This window comes from Charadrius vociferus, unplaced genomic scaffold (genome assembly GCF_000708025.1).
Source record: "Charadrius vociferus isolate BGI_N301 unplaced genomic scaffold, ASM70802v2 scaffold126, whole genome shotgun sequence".
In the NCBI taxonomy this organism is placed as follows: domain Eukaryota; kingdom Metazoa; phylum Chordata; class Aves; order Charadriiformes; family Charadriidae; genus Charadrius; species Charadrius vociferus.
The window spans coordinates 810103-825330 of record NW_009648894.1 but is presented as its reverse complement, the minus strand read 5'-3'; the positions used below and the strand labels follow the sequence as shown (position 1 = coordinate 825330).

At 39.0% G+C, this 15228-nt stretch overlaps 1 protein-coding gene across 1 annotated transcript in view; it reads right to left on the bottom strand.

Moving 5' to 3' along the window:
- LOC104288330 (macrophage mannose receptor 1-like) overlaps nucleotides 1–15228 on the bottom strand; it is a 60458-nt gene that overhangs the window by 23072 nt on the left and 22158 nt on the right. Inside the window, exons 8-14 of the mRNA XM_009887120.1 lie at nucleotides 10034–10147; nucleotides 8572–8687; nucleotides 5849–5997; nucleotides 4070–4269; nucleotides 3447–3571; nucleotides 2202–2289; nucleotides 1125–1269 (exon numbers count right to left, since the gene is read on the bottom strand). Coding sequence (XP_009885422.1) covers nucleotides 1125–1269; nucleotides 2202–2289; nucleotides 3447–3571; nucleotides 4070–4269; nucleotides 5849–5997; nucleotides 8572–8687; nucleotides 10034–10147 — 937 coding nt within the window. The remainder of the gene's footprint in view (nucleotides 1–1124; nucleotides 1270–2201; nucleotides 2290–3446; nucleotides 3572–4069; nucleotides 4270–5848; nucleotides 5998–8571; nucleotides 8688–10033; nucleotides 10148–15228) is intronic.

Here is a 15228-nt window from a genome sequence, read left to right as displayed (position 1 = left end):
TGGTTATCTTCTTCTGTGGTACCCTTGCTACTACACAGTGAGGTTCTTTCCATCTTTCTCTGGTTGAGAAGAACTTCTATCTGGATCCTAAAAATTTCCCTAGATAAAAACTCACTGGAAAAGATCCCAAGAAATTAACTGGTCCTTTCTGAAAAGAAGACTTCAGGCTAAAGAATTCCCCTATTTATTTTTGCTATGGCATCATGGAGATGGCATCCTGGATGCCATCATCAGTGTTTCAAGAAAAAAGTTTCTAATACAGGAGATCTCTGTCTTTATAGGTTTACAAATTTATTTTGTGCCAAAATGTAATCTCACAGATACTGGCATTTAACAAAAAATTCCCTGCCTAAGAAATTATTTTGCCAATATAAAGCAGAGCTGGTACTTTATTGTCAATAATCTACTGCAGCATCTTTATTTTGCTCCCCTCCCTCCCATTATAAGAATGTGGTAAAATGTTTAAATGAGAACTTTATAAAATACTCAAACTTAGGTAGATGCACTGCTTGCGGAACTCAAGATTTCCCTAAATTACGAATTTTGTCTTGATGTCTTCAGAAAATAAAAAGCATCCAAACTCAGATCTCAAGAGAATTTAGCAAGAAACCAACATATGAATTTAAAACCCAGTGAAAGCAAAACAAAGTATCTTGAAAGCAGGCGCCATCTTGCAACTACAGATTCAATCAACTAACAAAATTGTACCTCAGCCAAGTAAAGGAGGGAGTTTTCACACATAAACATTCAAGTATGTGAACCGATTTGCAAACTATTTTCTAATAACTTGAAACTCAGCTCAGAAAAAAGATGCCAAAATAGGATTTGCTGGAGAAGGCATGTACGTCTCTAAGAGAAAAGTCAAAAGCGAATGTGAATATTCAAAGTAACATTTCCTATTTTTCAAGTATCACATTTCCCCTTCTGAAATCATCAATCACCAAAGGCTCTTTATCTTTAAATACATCGAAGACATGGAAATCCTTATACCACTTTGGTATTTCACATTCCACGGGGAACCATTCTGATAAACAGGTTTTGAAATTTTTTATTTCTTAAAGTTAAGGAAAAAATTCAACTGACAATCTTTTCTTGTTATACTAATACACAGGAGTAAGCGATACCTTTTCTTATCTGGCAAATCCATCCATATAGATAATCACAGTGTCTGTCATTCCAAAGCATACTGGAATCGCCACTGATCTCAGCGCAAAGTTCAATTCCTTGATAATTATTGGGTTCTCCAAAGCCCCAGTTTTCATACCTCACCTATAAAAGAAAAGGTTTTGTGAAGATTCTGTTATATAGAAAGAAAATAACGGGGAGGGAGAGAGAATACTTCAAACCATAGGTCTATGATATGTTCTTACTGTCAGTTTAAAAACTTAGATATGAAGAAACCAGAAACTGTGATCCCTGTGCAAAAGCTGGCATCTAAAACTGTTTTCCATATTGCAACTGCACTGCAGTTTAGATAGCAGTTATTTCTGACCACACTTGGAAGAATACTGACATTTTTACAGGACCCAAATTCTGTAAAACTCATAACAATGATGGGGAATGCTACATGTTGGTATTAAATTAAGTAAATATCCTGTATGAATAAAATAGTAGGACGTTATTGAGACACAACAGAAATGTTGGCATTTTTCTCAGAAAAATATTACTGCTCTTCTAATTTTCCTGTATAGATTCCAATTTCAGGTTTCTGTATGGTAAACTTCCATCATTATATTTTGACCAATCTTGCATGAAATACACCCACATCTCCAAAGCCACTTTTGTTTCTGCAGTTTTATATCTTAGTCTAAAATACAGTCAAGTCACACTGGCACAAAACAACTGCCATCAGCTTCATGGAATGTAGGCCATTTCGGATAAAGATCTAATCACCAAAGAATAGAAATACTAAAGATGGACTATTTTACTCAAAAAATCCTTGCGTTTATAAGAACATCCTTTTAGTCAACATGAATTTAATTTTCTTGTTGATTCAATGCCAATTTTTTATCAAAAATCAGTATGTTTAAGTCAAAAAAAAATCAAGCCATGAAATTGCTATTCATAAGTTTTCCTAAAGAGAGCATGACACAGTAGAAGTCTATCAGTAAGCATAAAAATACACAGAAACACATACACCACACACACTTGGGAAGCACAGGGAATGCAAAATAACAGCTGTAGAAAATTAAATCACTCACTGGGGATCCATCACTCCAAACAAAGCCATCATCAGGATTCAAGTAATATAAGCCCATCCAGAAATGCTGGTGGTAATAGCCATTGTTCCTAAAAAAAAACCCCAAAATAATAAATGTCCCAAGTTTAAACAAAAAACCAAAACTGGTATGGGCATAACAATATTTTTAATAATCTATCATTCACAACAGTCAATAAGCTTCTCTAAAAATAATCCTTAAAGCTGTCAGAAACGATAACAACCAGGGTGGAAGTTAATTAATATCCAACCACTTCTAGCTGTTATCACTATACATTGACTGAGATAGACTGAAATACTGACCAAGAAAATGTCCAGATCCAATTCAACTCCAGAAAATAAGGTGGCTTAATACTTTTGTATAAAGGTTCAATAGTTACTGTTGCTCCATTTATCAACTTTCCATTTTCTCTGCAAAGGCACTTATGGTTTCCAAACACACAGTTACTTGCTGCAGTTGAATCACATTTGAAAAATAGCACCTTAAACTAATTCTTGTCTGCAAGCAGACATGCTTTACTGATTTATATGAATTTAATAAGTCAATTTGTGATAATGCAGAGCTGAGACTACTTCCTTACTATAAATACATACCTGGGATTCTAGTACAGTTATAGCATTTTGCAAGGCTGCCATGTTTCAGTCTTGCTTCTAGTTAGACAAGGATATACAAGTTCATTGAGCCCAGCCTATTCAGGTCATATTTCAAGTGTTACCTTTTTAAGAGTATTTGATCTCATTCAGAAATCTCACACCTGCTTTTGAGAGTGCAGGGAGTTACTAACCTTATTTACATACCCTGTGTAGGAAACACTGAATCCAAAGTTGCTTCTGCTTTCTGATTAGTTCATAAAAATGACAACCAACACATTGACCAGATTTATATCACAACTTGCTACCCTACTTGTACATTTGCTTATGTGAAAACAACTGGCATCTGTGGTAATTTTACAATATCCCCAAATCCACAGTAAATATTTTTACATCGGATGATAAATGTTGCCTCAACTAGACATCTTGCCAATCTTATTTTAGCATTAGTTTCTGGGTTGATTGCCACTAGTCATATAGCTCCCGCTATTTCATCCGCTCTGCTTTTTTTGCTATGTGTTTGATACATTAATCCAGACTGGCTTATACTGAAGCAAAAATATACATAAAATGAAATACTTCAGAAAGATCAAAAGGTTAATTAAAGCGAATAGATGACCACACTACAGATACTTACGCAATAGAATGCCATATCACATACTGTTCTTCTTTACCATTAATGGAGGCCAGATCTCCTCCTATAGATCGACAAAACTCTTGAGAATCAAGCCACGTTTTCTTTTGGTCTCCTCTTGAAAAAGGCTGAAGAGAGCATTTTGCAATCAGACAGACCATATAGATCACAAGATCAAAAAACATCAGCTACCCAAAAGCAATTCATTTACAATTCACTTTGTCTGTGGGGATTACAGAAACTTTGAATATAGGGTTTATGAGTGTTCACCTCTGTGAAACACAGGCTTAATATGAGCGTCTTTAAGCCAAGTTAGCAAACTGCATTGCTGACAGGAGTATCTGCTGCAAGACAACAACTGGGACAAAGGCACTTTTAATCCTGAAAGAATGTGAAATTCAGTCTTAAAAGAATGAGAAATTATGATCAGAAAATCAGCCTTAAAGATTGGACTTTAACGGAATAAACAAAACCATGAGGAGCATTTCAATAGAAAGGAACAAGACCTCTACCTATAATCTGTAATTAAGCTTATGAAACGGTAAGACATATGTATACCAATTTTTATTGCATGTATGTGCAGCAAATAGAAACTACCTTTATGCAGAAATAAGCAACATACTTACTTTGAAACAGAAGCTAATGCGATTGTTTGAGTCCCAACCTTCTGGACACCGGGGAATAGGAGTTGTTGTGGGAACTGGTGGAAGCGTCACTCCCTCTGCCCACACTTTGCATAGGAACTTTGCCTTTTCTTCACATTTTATTACATCCCATAATCCACCTGAAATTCCAGTCCTCATGGCAACACAGCCTGGCTTTCTTCCTGGTTGTAAACAGGAATGCACAAAAGCAAGAGTTAGGGGGTCATGAGAATTTAGAAAACTTCATATTCTGTCCTGATGGAAATTAAGTCTTCGTACAGAGTCAAAAATTTTTCTAATGTTAAAGTGGGTCCAGAGGAAAGCCACAAAAATCATCAGATGGCTGGAACACCCCTCCAGTGAAGAATGGTTGACAGAGTTGGGGTTGTTCAGGCTGGAGAAGAGAAGGCTCCAGGGACGTCTTATCACAGCCTTTCAATACGTAACAGGGGCTTATAAGAAAGATGGAGAGAGACTTTTTACCAGGGCCTGTAGTGACAGAACAAGAGGCAATGGTTTTAAAATGAAAGACAGTAGATTTAGATTGGACATAATGAAAAAAATTTTTATGATTAAGTTGGTGAGACAGTGGAACAGGTTGCCCAGAGAAGCTGTGGATCCCCATCATTAGAAGTGTTCAAGGTCATATTAGATGGGGCTTTGAGCCACCTGATCTAGTGCAAGATGTCCCTGACCATAGCAGAGGGGGGATGACTAGATGATCTGTAAATGTTCCTTCCAACAAAATCATTCCATGATTCTATGATTCTAATTCATGAAGAAAAAACAAACACACAAACAAGCAAAAAGATCTGTGGTTCATTGATATCCATGATAGTGAATTGTGCCTCACATCAAATCACCTCCAGTGCCTGACTCTAGCCATAATCCTGTGATCCAACAAATTCTCCGCTAAAATGGAATATGTGATTAGAGCTAGTTTCTCAAATTTGTCTAATTTGACTACGATTTTCAAAAATGAACTTGCTATATATAGGCCTAGTATTGACTTCATTATCTACATAGCCATACCACTCCACCTGATGCATTCAAATCATAATTTAGGCACTGAAATTAAAGAGAATCAGAGGATCTCCTGAAAGACAAATGCAACACGCTAGAACCTTGAAGGCTGATGACCAACCCCTTTCTGACGTGATCATGTCAAAGATGAAACAACCTCCCACCCCCATAATTTTATTAGAACAGAAAAAATTAGCAATGTGCTCATCAACAAAACTTATTAAATAAGAAAATCCCAAATAATCTAACAAAGATATTAACTAAAAGAAGATTAAACACAAATCCTCCCTTGGCCCTCTTAACCTTCCCTACAATCCCATTTTCTCTAAAACCAGACATGCTTTAAGCATGCTGTAATCTCACACAGCTCAGAACATGCAGTGAGCAAGTGTACTATGAGATATGGCTGAAGAGGCAGGACTTGCAAGCAGGGTGCAGTATGCCTGCAGAGATTGCTCTTCCAGAGTAGTACAGACACAAACTTTCCCAGAAAAGACGCAAAACAGAAACCTGATCTCAATTTAAAGTTTCTTCCCAAGCTCATGTTAAAAACTCACTTCCGCACTAAGCAGGAAGTTAGCAACAGCACTGCAGGTTTGAGAAACCAGACAGATATATTTGAGAGCAATTAGTCATTATACCATCAAGTGAGGGCTAAGGAATGAAGTAAAAAAATTCAAGTAGTGAGCAATGTATTTTGGGCACAGGACTCATTAAACAGTATAGAGCCATACCTACCAGGCATTTTGGAATTCCAGTGTGTAAATAAGACAGATTCACCATTAGCCCACTTGAACGTTCCCTTTTCTTCTACATCTGAAAGTCCAATCCAAAAGTATCTTTCTGTTCTCAGCCCAACCAGGCTAGTCAGATAGGCTTGTTCGTATCTGTTCAAAAGAACACAACCATTAAATTAATACAGTTACATTTAGTTTAAAAAGGCGTAAAAGGCTTATTTTCTCAGAATTACTGTTGTACCTTCTTGAAAGCGTAGCTTGGATGGATTTAGTTGAACAAAGCACAAAACAAAACATTGGATAATAGATATTTTGTAAGCTTGAATATCACAGTATTCTGCCTTCTCTGTAAAGAAAGTGACATAATCACAGACTGACATGAAATTCATAGGAAAGAAGAAACCTGACATGACTTTTGTGTTAAACCAGTGGGGGTTTTTTGAGAGTTTCTAGTACCCTTGTATTTTAATGACTTTGTGTTTCAAACAGATCCACAACTGGAAAAGGAATCTCAGCATTATTGAAGAAATATACAAAAAAGAGGCTAGAGTAGTATGATACTAAATTATCAAACTAAGGAACACTACAAATTAGATCAAATGATCATGCAGGAAAAGTTATGTTTTGGAAACCAAACTATGTAGAGGTAAAGCTTGTCATAGTTCATTACGGTGTTTAAACAAACATCTCTTAAGAAATCAAGGCAAATAAAATAAGTCTCCCCTTAAGAAGGTATAGTCTGAAGACCACATTAGTGTTAAACCATTTTTATGAAAGCTGCAGTGCTACCTACATTTCATGGAATCACGGAGTTTTCAGAGTTGGAAGGGACCTCTAGAGATCATCTAGTCCAACTCCCCTGCCAAAGCAGGATTGCCTGGAGCACGTTACTCAGAACTGCATCCAGACGGGTTTTGAAAATCTCCAGAGAAGGGGACTCCACGACCTCCCTGGGCAGCCTGTTCCAGTGCTCTGTCACCCGAACTGTAAAGAAGTTTCTCCTTGTATTTGAACAGAACTTCCTATGTTCCAACTTGTGCCCGTTGCCCCTCGTCCTGTCACTGTGAACCACTGAAAAGAGTCTGGCTCCATCCTCCTTCAACCCACCCTTTAGATACTTGTAAGTAATAATAAGGTCTCCCCTCAGCCTTCTCTTCTCCAGGCTAAAGAGTCCCAGCTCTCTCAGCCTTTCCTCATAAGGGAGATGCTCCAGTCCCTCAATCATCTTAGATGCCCTATGCTGAACTCTCTCAAGTAGTTCCCTGTCTCTCTTGAACTGGGGAGCCCAGAACTGGACACAGTATTCCAGTTGTGGCCTCACCAGTGCAGAGTGGAGGGGGAGAATGACCTCCCTCGACCTGCTGGTCACACTCTTCCCTATGCAGCCCAGGATTCCATTGGCCTTCCTGGCAACAAGGGCACATTGCTGGCTCATGGATAATCTACTATCTACCAGGACCCCTAGATCCTTCTCCTCAGAACTACTTTCCAGCAGGTCCACTCCTAACCTATACTGGTGCCTAGCATTCTTCCTCCCCAGGTGCAGGACCCTGCACTTGCTCTTGTTGAACCTCATTAGGTTCTTCTCTGCCCAGCTCTCCAGCCTGTCCAGGTCACGCTGGATAGCAGCGCGGCCCTCTGGAGAGTCAGCCACCCCTCCCAGTTTGGTATCATCAGCAAACTTGCTGAGGTTACACTCTGTCCCCTCATCCAGGTCATTGATGAATATATTGAACAAGATTGGACCAAGTATTGACCCCTGGGGGACACCACTGGTTACAGGCCTCCAACTTGACACTGCTCCATTAATCACAACCCTCTGATTTCTGTCACACAGCCACCTCTCAATCCACCTCCCTGTCTTCTCATCTAGCCCACACTTCCTCAGCTTTCTAATGAGGATGTTATGGGAGACAGTGTCAAAAGCCTTGCTGAAGTCAAGGCAGGTGACATCTACTGCTCTCCCCTCATCCAGCCAACCAGTTATAATATCACAGAAGGCTATCAGATTGGTGAGGCATGATTTAGAGCTACCATCCGCGACAGCTAGAGCTTTCACACTAGAACAGATCTATTTAGATTATATAGAAACAAGTAAGAGAAAGTGTAAATCATTGAGTCAACTGCAAGCAAAATAAGCTTTGTTTCTTAAGCTTTGTTCCACATTCAACAATGTGTACCAGTTGTTCAGAAATTTAGCACACACTGAACCCTGGCTGAATTGTGATGGATTTTCAGGTACCAGGCACTTCTACCAGCATTTGGTTTCTTATTTATATTTTTTAAAAGTAGCTTAATTCTGAGAAGACCAGATAGATGAAAATGATTTCCTCTTGCTAAGTTGAACTACCTTTTGAAAGGAATTCAGAGCCATCTCTCTTCATTTAATAATCAAAATTGGATTCTGCATCCTTCACTTAAGTAAAACCCATCTTCAAACCACTACAATTAAGGGAATAGAAAACATAATTTTGTTTTTCCCTTGACAAAACCATCTATATCACTAGTGATTTCATAGCCATTGCCTGTTTTTACTATAAACTGAATTCCTGGATTTGAATACACATGCAAAAACTGTGAGAAGTTCAGTATCTGTAGATAGCTGTCCTCTCTCAAGCAACATTTTTGTCCTTATCAGAATCTTTGTTTTAATATTCAGATGATGCTGAAGATGAGATGTTAAATCCTCACGTGATCCTGTCATACTAGAAGACTTTTACATACCTGTCTTCAACAGTTGCTAAAAAGGCCTGATGCTTTCCGCAGGTTTGATTCGCTTGAGAAAATGACAGAAATGTATTCCCAATGAAGTAACAATAAAAACCGTGTCTTTTCCAACCCTGTCAAAATAAACATTATGTGATCACATATGTTCCAGCTTTTCAAAACTTTTAAATTAAAAAAAAGAAAATAACAACAAAACAAAACTTATTTATACCACTGTCAGCTAACCATTAGACAAAGGAAAACTGAACTGAAAAAAGCCAGACTGGAAACAGGGAGGATCACAGCTTTTTAAAATTTTGTTTCATAAAACAATTTCTCACATTTACTGAATTTTTAATCAGGGCATTACACTTATGAAGGCATAAGAGGCTTTGCTGTGCACCTTTAGTGCTCAGTATGGGATTATAACTAGCACGTAGGCACTGTGCAATCATGAGAATGCTCTTGAGAAGCAAATTTCATCTTGGCTTTTCAGAAAGGGAATGACACCTCAAACAGGTTTGTTTATTATCAACTAATATTAACACTCTCTTCTAATGTTTTGTCATTCAAATGTCATTAATTCAGGAATATGCTTATGGAGGAAGAGTTTGCTGTGACCAACCATAATTGATGCAAATTTTCTTCTGATGGCTTTCAATTTCTCACCTATGAGAGAATTTTTCTATGACCATGCACTTAGTTCTCTAGGCGAGGATAACAACCATAAGCATTAGGATCCCTTTATCTTCTCCAACAGTTGAATATTTGTAAGGTTCCTAGGTACTCTTTTATAAATACTGGGAATAAACATCAAAGGCTTCCTCTGTAGCAGTGTAAAGCAGACTTCAGAGAAAAGGCATTTTCTTCATGGAAGACAAAACCCCAGTAAGATTCCCTATTACATAACAAATTACAGTAGGTTTTTTGGAATGACTGAGTGTTACATTACCAGAAGGCGAGTATTACCAAATAAACAACAGATCCACTGGCAGTTCAGAAGGAGCACTATCGATTCATTTTGCTCAGGCACTCATAACAAATTCTTCATAGAGAGCACTACCAGAGACCACGGCAAAGCCTTGCGAATAGCATATAGACAAGCACACCCTTCCTGCTGTGAATAATTTTGAAGAGAAACATAGGCAGAGCTGAAGAGCAAGTGCTGGTACAGGCAAATTCCTTTGGAAGACTTGAATGCCAACCAAGGAAAAATGGCCTGCTGCAGGGACTACAGATTTGAGTTTGGGTTTAAGTTCTGGAAAAAGAACAGAGCATCAAGCACCAAATGACAGTCAGAGCCTAGATTTACTATTAGGTATCACCTATTCAATCTGCCATAGGAATGAGGCGGCCAACTGTTCAGACAATGACAATACAGGATCCATTTTTCCTGTTTTTTCTGACACCTAGGCGGCATTTTCTTCTCTTAACCATTCCTAGCAGTGTATTCAGATCAGACAGCTTTTTCCTCACTTACTCTCTGGCAGCCCACGTCAATAGTTTCCTCTTCTGTAGAAGCTTCTGCCATGGGTTTCCTTTTACAGATGTAGCCAATTTTCTTTTCACAAGAATGGTCTGCCCAAAATCCATCCTGCACATAAGAACAGAACATCACAGTCAAGGGGGATTTAGTCTTCAAAAAAGGTGCTTTATGCTTTTAAGTATTTAATTAATTCTTTTCTAGCTTTAAAAGAAGCAAAACCTACATCTAAATTCAGCACTTCATTCCAAGCTCACTTCTACTGGGGCTGATTCACCATTGACTTACACCTTCTTTGATTATCTACACTTCTGAAAAGTGAACCCTCGAGGTGATAGCAATACACCATCTTTACAAAGACTACTGATTTATGTCACCTCTACCCACAGAAATCCAGTTACAACAGAAAAAATAAAACAGAAACCAAACATTAGACTACATTCCTTATTTACTACTTTTATAAAACTTTGAAGATGCAAAAAGTTCCTTGTCAAAGTTAGAATTAACACTGTTACTCCTCATACTACAGATTCTCAGAAGAAACAATCACATTCAGTGGGAGCTGTACTGAAAGTAAAAAACCTCACACGATGTTCCTGTTTTGGTTCGATGGATAAACTAAGGTATTAGGAGAGGAAGAGAAACCCCCTGTGCAAAGCACTCTCACCTGTGCCTTAAAGACCCAACTTTTGTAAAAGGAAAATCATAGCCGTTGGTGGCAATTTCTTTCTTCCCCCCCCCAAGAAAAATTAAAATAACCATCATGGCAATGCACAGTCCCTTGTGCTACGATACACAGAGTCCCCAGGCACCTGAACAAACCCTGCTTCCAGCCAAAACTCAACACTACTGCCTACAACAATGAAGAACTCTAGGATGTTCAGCTGGTGCTTGTGTCTTCTCCGTCCTATCCTGACTGCAAGGCAAGCCCATTGGTGGCTGTCTCATCATCTCCTACCATTTATTTCTCAGTCTCACTAGGCTGGCAGGCACTTCAAATAACCACCCAAAACTCTGACCTTCTCAATCTGGAAGAAATCAGCACAACTTTTGCAACCTGACTTCTTCAACACAGGAAAACTTACTCTGAAGCTTTGGCTTTCTAGTTGCAGGAAGATCCTTTGCTGTTTTTCCATAACTGTGTCTTCACTGGGAAATTCATACAGTAAGTTCTACAGACTTCTTCATGTCTTATGAGCTGCCTTTTGCAAATATCTCTCTGTTCTCCTCCTTCCGCATTAACTAAACTCAAACACTTCCTTTATAAAGAAGGTGGTGTCATGGGCAAGGAGAGGTTTTGTTCCATAAAAACAAATGATAGATTCAGATGACTTCAGCCAAGGAGTGAACAACACAAAATAATTTGCAATGGAATCATATGTACTTAGGTAGACAAACCTCAACAAAAACCAGCGAAAGTCAAATTATAATTATGTTTTGTTTGGTCAGTTGATAGCTGATCCCAAGAGACAGTGTAACTTCCATAGTTTCTAAAGTTATTTTTCCTACTAGGATCAACTATTTAATAGATACATATTTTGGAAGAGTTCAGAAGAACCCACAATAAAATTATCTTGCCACATAAAAGCCACACATATGAAAAGTCTATACACAGCTAAAATGTGTTGTATTTTTTTTAATTTATAGCTCTCACAATAGAAATTACTGACTTTCGAACTCAAGGGAAAACCTCATCTGATGGCAAACATCAACCTCTTGAAATTTAGCCTTGAAAGATATATTTACCAGTCTGACTTACTAGTTGGTATAGAAAGCAAAAAAGTATTCCCCTCAAAAAGAATGGTAGAAAAACTGAAGTATAGCACATATCAACAGCTACCCTTTCAAAATGTTAAACTAATTAAAATGAAAAGTAAAAACAATGTAATGAAGGAAGAGCTCAAATAAAACCCCATCCAAGACCACCAAATTCAATGAAAAATATGCAAAAATCATAACACAATGAACAAGCACGTTATAAATTTTCCTTTTTGATGGCATTGTTGCATGCTTTACTCTTATAATTCATTTCTAAATTTCCATTAGCAGTCTGAGGGCACCAATAGACCGAAATGGCCCTGACCATCCTCACCTGGGGCCTCTACCCACCTGCCTGCCTATGGGCCCTGGGCCTCCACTTAAGCTCAGACCCAGGCCTTGAATCCTTGTCCATGCTGTAACAGAAGTACTTGTCTCCAGCTCCAGCAATGTCTGTACCTGGCTATGGGCCTTGTTGATCTAGACCCTGACCTTTGGACTGTCTTCCTGGCTTGATCTTGGACTTGCCTTGTCGCTATGATCTTGCCCAGCAATCAACGGATTGTGTCTGACCCTGGTTACTCTCTCCAGACCTGATCCTAAACTCAGCTACTTGGCTTCACCTTGGACCTGGCTTATCATCCCGGACACGCGCTCTGGTTTGCCACCAGCTGCCTACCCCATGTGCTCTGCTCCCTCGCTGGGGACAGCGGGACAGGCTCTGGCTGGACAGGCTCTGTCCCTGCAAGCCGGGCTGTTACACTTGGCTTGTGGCTCCTCATTTGTTAGGAAGGAGCTGATCCTTGTTGCTCCCTGGTTCTTCCTTCTTTTTTTTTTTTTTTCATTATCCTTGAAGGTTAATTATCTGCTGCTACATATATGAGCAGCAGAGAGACCAGCCACACAAAGCAATGGGTATGGAACACTTTTATGACAGTTCGCACTCTCTGAGAACCAAAGAAATATTTAGTTAGAAGAGACCTCAAAACATCCTCTATTTCAATCTATTAAAGTGAGAGAGGAAGCAATCTATTTCGATTATCTCTGCTGGCTTCCAGCAAACCTGTTCTTAACCACACCAAAAAAATCCGTCCTAAGTGGCCCATTCTGCATTTTTACTAAATAAACAATTGGAAGAATTGATCACAACCTCTGTAACAAGCTGTGTATACTTGAAGACTTTTGCCTTTTTTCAGATTTCTCTTTTACAAATTAAAACCCCTTTGATTTTTTTCAGCCAAAACCTACATCATTCTTTCCGTATTGCTTTTCAGCGCTGATACAAGTGAGAGGATGACAGCTCTTCTAAAGCAGCAGAGTGGAACAGCAGGCTGCTGCTTTTATTTATAGCTACAGCCATAAATATATCTATCTATTGCAATTGGAATTAAAAGCGCCTCTGGGGCTTAGATAAAAGTCTCACTTAATACATATTCAGTGCTGGAGGACCCCAAGATTCTTCTGTACTGACAGACACTGTGTTAGGTGAAGGAAGAGAAAACTTGGTCTACCAGAGGATGGAGTCTTCTGCTTCCTCCCTTCCCAAAGTAAAGGCCCAGCAGCCTGAACCAGTATTTTCAGCATAGTATTAAGCATGCCTGGGTACCATCAGAAACTCCACTTCTGAGCAATGACCGTGGGTTATCTGGCTGTACTGAATGCTTCCACTTTCAGCATGGCACACGACATGACCAGTGAGTCCAAATCTTAATGCTTTAAGACCCTGGCCATTGAATTAATTTTATTTTAATACCCAACCAAATGTTAGATCCCTTTTATAATCTTAGGTCATGCTCTATCAACAGATCTGCCTAGACACATGCAAGCAATCACACACCACTGCGTATATCTGTAACTATTCTTGCCTCCTTGTAATTGAACTGCTTCTATGTTCCAGTGCTTCAGTCTGGGCATATACTTTAGGACTTTACTGACCATACAAAGTGAGGATAAGGACATAAACAGGAATGACTCCTATTTTTCCATGAGTCTCCTGATCCAGTAAGTTTCAATGAATGGCCACATGGAGGGTGAAAAAACATTAGGTAGACCAACAGTGGTTCTTTCAAGGCTTGACATCGCACAGGGGCATGAATTTACTCCAGACCTTGCTGTACCTGCCCTGCACCAGAGGATACTGCTAGGTCTAGTTGCAATCTCTGCCTGCCTTGCCTTTCTCCTAAAGTCTTACAGAATTAACCTGACGTGTCTTTCCTCTAATCTTGCAAAACAAACTGAGGTAGCTGTCCCTTTCCTGGAGAAATGCAACAGGTCCTAGAATTCAAACTAACACAGTAAGTGATTTGCTTAGGTTTGCAGAAAATTAGAATCTAGTGGATCTCAGCTCCTGTACACAAACAGGGAGAAGAATGGAGAATTATTAAAAGATTATAATCTTACCTGTGCTTTTGACTAATTCTTCACTAAAATACACATCAAATTCTAACATTTCGTACACATCTGACTGCAAATGAAGTTCCTTCCCCCTGTTCAATTCATACAGCAATTAAACTGTAGATCTGAACTTTGGCCCAGCCATAGAACACCTCCTCAAACACATAGCTCTGCTCAGTTTGAGGAGATTAATATGCTATACCCTCTTCCATGGATACTACTGCAGTTTTGCTCTCCCAAGGATGCCGTTTTAATTCTCTTCCTCATTCCTTCCTGCGACTGATGATGAGGTCCCTTTTTCACCTTCTAGTGGTGCACCTGCTAACTCCTCTGTGTCCCCTACAGCTTCCTCCTGCTGCAGAGCTGACTCAGCCCTCTCCCACTGCACTCAATCTCAATTCTGAATTTGAGTGTTTGTGCACCAGAATGATAGAAACACATGAATCAGCTGCACGCATACACGCCACTATTGTCGATGATTTTGTGCACCAGAATGATAGAAACACATAAATCAGCTGCACGCATACACACCACTATTGTTGTTGATGACTGCAGCTAAGTGAAGCAAGTTAGAAAACTAAGCCTACTGCTGTTTGAGTGTGGACTTGCCGTATGAGGCAAGCTCTGTACGGTGTTCAGGCCAATTGGGAAAAAAAATTTAGTTCACCTCTTCAATTTATAAGTGCACTCACCAAAAGTATAACCTTCAAGTTTTAATTTTGCAAAATAAGAAAATGCCTTTGGTATGGGTAAATACTCTTTTTCCTCCTGATAAAATAGGTAAACCCTAAAGGAGGTGATAGGTTTAGTATTTTTAATTATCACAAAGAGGAAATATACCATTTTGCAACATCATACACAGACTGACTTCTGTACCAGGTATTACCTCAGTTCCTGAAGTACACCTACATCATTGCCATATTCCAAATGCAGCCTTTTCAAAGCAGCCTTTTAATTTTAGATATACAGTCACTCAGTAAAGGCTTCCACTAATGCCATTGCTAACCACTTTTCTCACAGCTCTTTATGTGAAGTCCATA